General features: G+C 29.0%; 1 protein-coding gene across 1 annotated transcript; it reads right to left on the reverse strand.

The window, feature by feature from the left end:
• Positions 1-346: 346 nt before the first annotated feature.
• LOC111616470 lies at positions 347-1100 on the reverse strand. The gene has a single exon (XM_023357876.1). The coding sequence runs from the start codon at positions 1082-1084 to the stop codon at positions 347-349; it is 738 nt and encodes a 245-aa protein (XP_023213644.1). The 5' UTR covers positions 1085-1100.
• Positions 1101-5264: the final 4164 nt, after the last annotated feature.

Consider the following 5264-nt stretch of genomic DNA (forward strand, 5'->3'; position numbering starts at 1 on the left):
TATTATTTATAACCTGAAAAATTAATTTTGTGATCTGAAATAATTCCATTAAAAAATTATTCGTAGGAAAAATGAGTTCACTTTCTATATACCATTTATGTTATCAACTTCTTATTTACAACTACATTATTAATTGGTGTTTTATTTAGTCAATGACATTTATTAATTTTACAACTGAACTGTATTTTACTACTGCATGTGTATAAACTGCATTCGTAAATTATGACTTTAACATCTCTTTATTTAAATATCAATACCATGGATTATTATTTAGCATTATTGTTTTTTACCAATGATATTTAAAGAAAGATATTGTCGATATTGAAAAAAAATAATCAGTTGAGATTTAATTATTCAATATTTCAGTCATAATCAAGAAGTCACTCAGTTGTCCCGAAAAAGATCTTACTGGACAATCTTCCAAGATATGATGTATAGTCTGTCTTTCAGCACCACAGTCACACTGTGCGGATGCAACTTTTCCCCACCTAAAAAGACTGTCCCTGCACAACCCATGTTTGGTCCGAATCCTATTTAACACACTCCAAAGATTTCTGGATAACTCAAATCCAGGTGGTCGCTTTGTGATACAAGGAAGTTGTCGACTGTCCACCGGAGAGACATCAGCCCAGAGCCTTTTCCAAGATTCAGTGAGGTTGAAATTATTGGAATGCAGGGATTTAGCTCTTATAAGAGGAGGGTGTCTTGATTTAAGTCGATTTATGTTGAGGTCATCAATATCCTGATGGATCGGAAGTTGTGGATTAGACAATATTTTCCTATATTCCCTGAGCAAAGTGCTGTCCCTTCGGAGTGCAGATGGAGGGATATGGCTCAAAATAGGTAACCAGTGAATAGGAGTTGATTTAAGAGTACCTGTTATGATACGTAGAGTAGCATTTAGTTGGGCATCCAGTTTTTTAATGTGAGTACTGTTCATCCATACCGGTGCACAGTATTCTGCTGCAGAGAAAACCAAGCCAAGAGCAGAGATCCGTAAGGTGGACGGCGAAGAACCCCATGTAGTTCCACATAGTCTTTGGAGGATGTTGTTTCTGGTATTAACCTTGGCAGCTAAATTCATCAGATGTGTTTTAAAAGATAAAGTTCTATCCAAAGTGACTGAAAGTGCTTTAAATTATATTTCTAACTTAGATTTACATTTATGATTTGTGTTCTTACTTTTTCTGCTTTCTGTTCTTGTTAACAATTAGATGTGTAGCCATACGCTAAATAAATAAATATTCAATATTATATTTCATGATACTTCGCTTATTAATAAAAATTCGTGTAATTTATATATTTCAATTAATATTATAAATACAGAAATTGGAAATTTTAAAAAGTACATATTGAACATACAATAGAACATGAAAACAGAAAATTACACATAAAAATTCTGCAAAAGCTAAATAAATTTACTACTGTATAAAAATCTGTTGAACTACCGTTTAAAAGTAACATTTTCTTTTCACATTAGGACGTTAATTCGAAATTACGATGTCTCAGTAACTGGTAGGTGGAAAGACGTTACTTAATAAATAACGACTTTTAATATTAAAATAGAACATCAATAATAATTGATCTGTTCACCTCTTTTGCTTATTTAGAATTGGAAGTATTTATTGTTTCAAATGCAGTGGTAGATTGAAAAAAACGGAATAAAATACCGTATTCCATGCAAAAGAATTTCAATGGCAATTGGTAATATTTAATGTAAAGTTTAAATACAAATATTTTCTTGTAATATTAAGTTATAAAGTAGCTTCATAAATAAATACGATTACCTTGAATTTATTTTCATCGGCATGACGTTGTTTATGCATAAACCATTTCTCCTTTGACCAAGTCCTGAAGTTGCACAAATCACATAGAAATGCCATTTCAGATGATTGTTCGTGTTGNTAAAATCGCGCTGCTGTCAACGTCTGCACACACTTTAGAGGTATGAAGAAGTACTGTACATGTCAGGAGTTGCAATTTGGCACGGAGTATTTGGTACCGAAATCATGCGCACATAATATAGACCAGACTTATAGGTAGTCGGGGGACCGAGAACCGGGTCAAAAGAAAATAAGAAATGCTGAGACTGTTTTTAGAAACAGGCGCACGTGCGAGATTTGCACATTTGTTTTTCTAATAAAACAGTTCAACTATAAAATTATATAACTATATTTAATATAATCATTTAATTTTTTATTGCTTTTAAGGCATCTTCTCGTTACAAAGCGGTGATAATCTTTGTAATATAACTACTAAAATAAAATGTAAGTAAGCTAATTATCCACATTAACATTTATTGTTTGATGTTTGATATACGTAATTCATGAAAACAATTATGTTAAAAATATCATTTTAATTTGCTGAATGGTCAATGATAAAAGTCATGCAATGTTTATTCATGTTGGTTACCGTCTCTAAGAGCATAAACTATTCAGAACAATAACCAACCTAAACGTATTGTACAGTACGTGTAGTGTAATTGGCAGGGAATCTGCACGGTAAGTAGGACTTGTGGGTTGTTGACAATTTTTTTCGGAATATTAAAATTAAAATTTGACATATTTGTAATTAGTAAATTTATTATGAGATGACTGTGTAACAATTTCCTTTAGACAAAATTGCATTATATCAAACTATTTAATTAGTCTTAATGTAATACAAAAAATAATCTGCCAAATCGTTCGAGAAGCAATCTAACAATAAAAGTCATTAGTCTTTTAACTAATCTTATTTAATTATTTGATTTTTACATAAACAAAGACCATTGTAATTCATATATTAAGGCTAATTATACACAGCTCATTACAGTAATTGTCCTATTTCAAGTTATTTTTTTTACAAATATTTACTGGTATTTTTGTATAATAATAATCTAACTGAAGAGAGAATTTCAGAACCGAAATGCATTTTATTTAATTATCTAATAATTGTAAATTTTAAATGGTTACATGTTTATGATAACCAAATTGCAATAAATTGCTTCAAGTACTGGATTTCTGTGTATAAACACTAATATATAAATCACAACGGTCTTAATTTATATAAAAAACAAATATGTTAAATAATATGTAAGGGCTAACAGCAAAGTTATTAGTAATAAAGAGTCATTAGATAATAATTAATTCAGTTAAGACATAAAACTAGAAATTAGCAATATATTTTGTCAATTTATTGTAATTAATTACAAATTTTTCATTTATTGGATTTTTATCGTATTTCTAAAATACAAAAAATATAAATTTATATGTGTTTTATTTTATATCATTATTTTTTTCAAATTTATAATATTTATATGAATTCATATAATCAATTTATATATATTATATTTATGACTAAAATTAGTTTTTATTTTACTCAAACCTTTTTCTTGTTTTTATCACAATTATATGTTTTACGCAATTACAATAAAATATTTAACTTTTAAAATAATTTTGCAAATATTCTGAATATTTTAATGTAAAAATATAGTTGATTTGCTTTTATCTACGTGAAACCTTACTATATTATGTGAAATATTACTATGATATTTAAATGTTTATATAGAAATAACTTTTATATAATATCAATTTTAATATAATCACAACGCTAAAAGTTGTTAATACCCGTCATAATATATCATAATAGTAGTAAATAAATAAATAAATAAACATATATACAGTATATATATATATATATAATATTGTTCGTGTACAATATATATCAGTTAAATTACTAACATTGGTCTTGTTGCTCGTAAACATTCGAACAAAAGTTTAACAAATACAATTCCACGAGCTTCATATACACGTGATATGGCATCTTCTGATACTTTCCTGTACCTGCAACTAAAATTTTCTGTACGAAATTTCCGTTTTGAATTGATTGATGCCATTAAACAAAATTCGTTGCGATTCTCGAAGACGTTTTATGAGAATTAGAAAAAAAACAAGAAAAAAAGTTGTCATAAGTGCATGGAAGTGGGAGGGAATTACTTTGAAGGGGGCGAGATATCGCAGTTAATAGAAAATCTATATCTCGTTCTATCTAGTCTTGTCTTTCATCTATTTAACTTCATTGATGATTAAATTCAAAGTTATTTAACTCCATATTTTGATAAATAAATTCAAATCTTGTGCTCTATTGAACTATTTCCGATACTTTTACTTTCCCGACTGTTATATATAGCAGAGTGAATAGGAAAAAATATGATACAACCCAATATTTATACACTTTCGAACATAAGACACCTTGAAACGTCGAGAAACGCAAAAATAATTTGGGAGTAATTTTTAATGTCTAGACGTCTCAGCTCTCGTTATCGTTATTTCCAATACATTATTACTGTTCGAATAACTTACATTTTCTATAATTTCAATTGTTTAAAAAAAAGTTAAATTAAAACGAGCAATTATTTATTGTGACATCGTCACAACGCTGGGTTGTAATTTTTAATTATATTTTTAATTTATTTAATTTAAAATATACGCTTTCCATCTCAAATTACTAGTAGCTTGCCCTTGTACATCATACTTTTTCTTTAACAATAGAGTCATATCGGTCTTCTATTAACTACTATCAGGGTCAAATGTTTGCATTGAAATAACGCGACGTCGAAAATTTCCGTACAGTTAATCGGTGTCTCCTGCTCCTATGGTTTCTATATTTATTTTCGGCTTTTATATATTTAACTTCCTTTTTGAGATTGAGAAAAGACAGTCAGACAGGCAAACGAACAGATGGACGACAGTGGGAATTTATAGGTCTAGAATTTTTTCAAATTTCAGCCCAATGACTATTTTATTTTATTTCTATTTTTGATACGAAGTGATTAAATATAATGTTTGGTGTTCTTAATTCAGTTTTTCATCGAAATATGGAATATTTTCTTTACAGCATCGATATCGAATAATAAGAGTTGAACTTTGATAATAGATTATCTACTCTTACAAATATTTTTAAATATGCAAGAAGTTTTATTGTACAGTAGACTCCCCTATAACGCTTAGATACGTTCCACGCTAACCGAAAATTACGTTGTAGGAATGATTAAATACGTGAGCCAATCGCAGCCCGATAGGTGGGAACTTTACGGACTAAGGCTGTACGAAAGGTTTTCTACTATAAAATTAACCGATTCTAGACTAATTCCACTCAACATTTCCAAAATACGTATAATTTTTTGGGAATAATCTGTATAAACTATGCTATAAACAAAAAATTGTAGGATTACTTACACCGTTCGACTACGCCGTTGCTTAAAGCTGGTTTTCATCGCGGAACAG

The sequence above is a fragment of the Centruroides sculpturatus genome, unplaced genomic scaffold (assembly GCF_000671375.1).
Source record: "Centruroides sculpturatus isolate CEXI.00-Female unplaced genomic scaffold, Cexi_2.0 scaffold2289, whole genome shotgun sequence".
NCBI classification, from domain to species: domain Eukaryota; kingdom Metazoa; phylum Arthropoda; class Arachnida; order Scorpiones; family Buthidae; genus Centruroides; species Centruroides sculpturatus.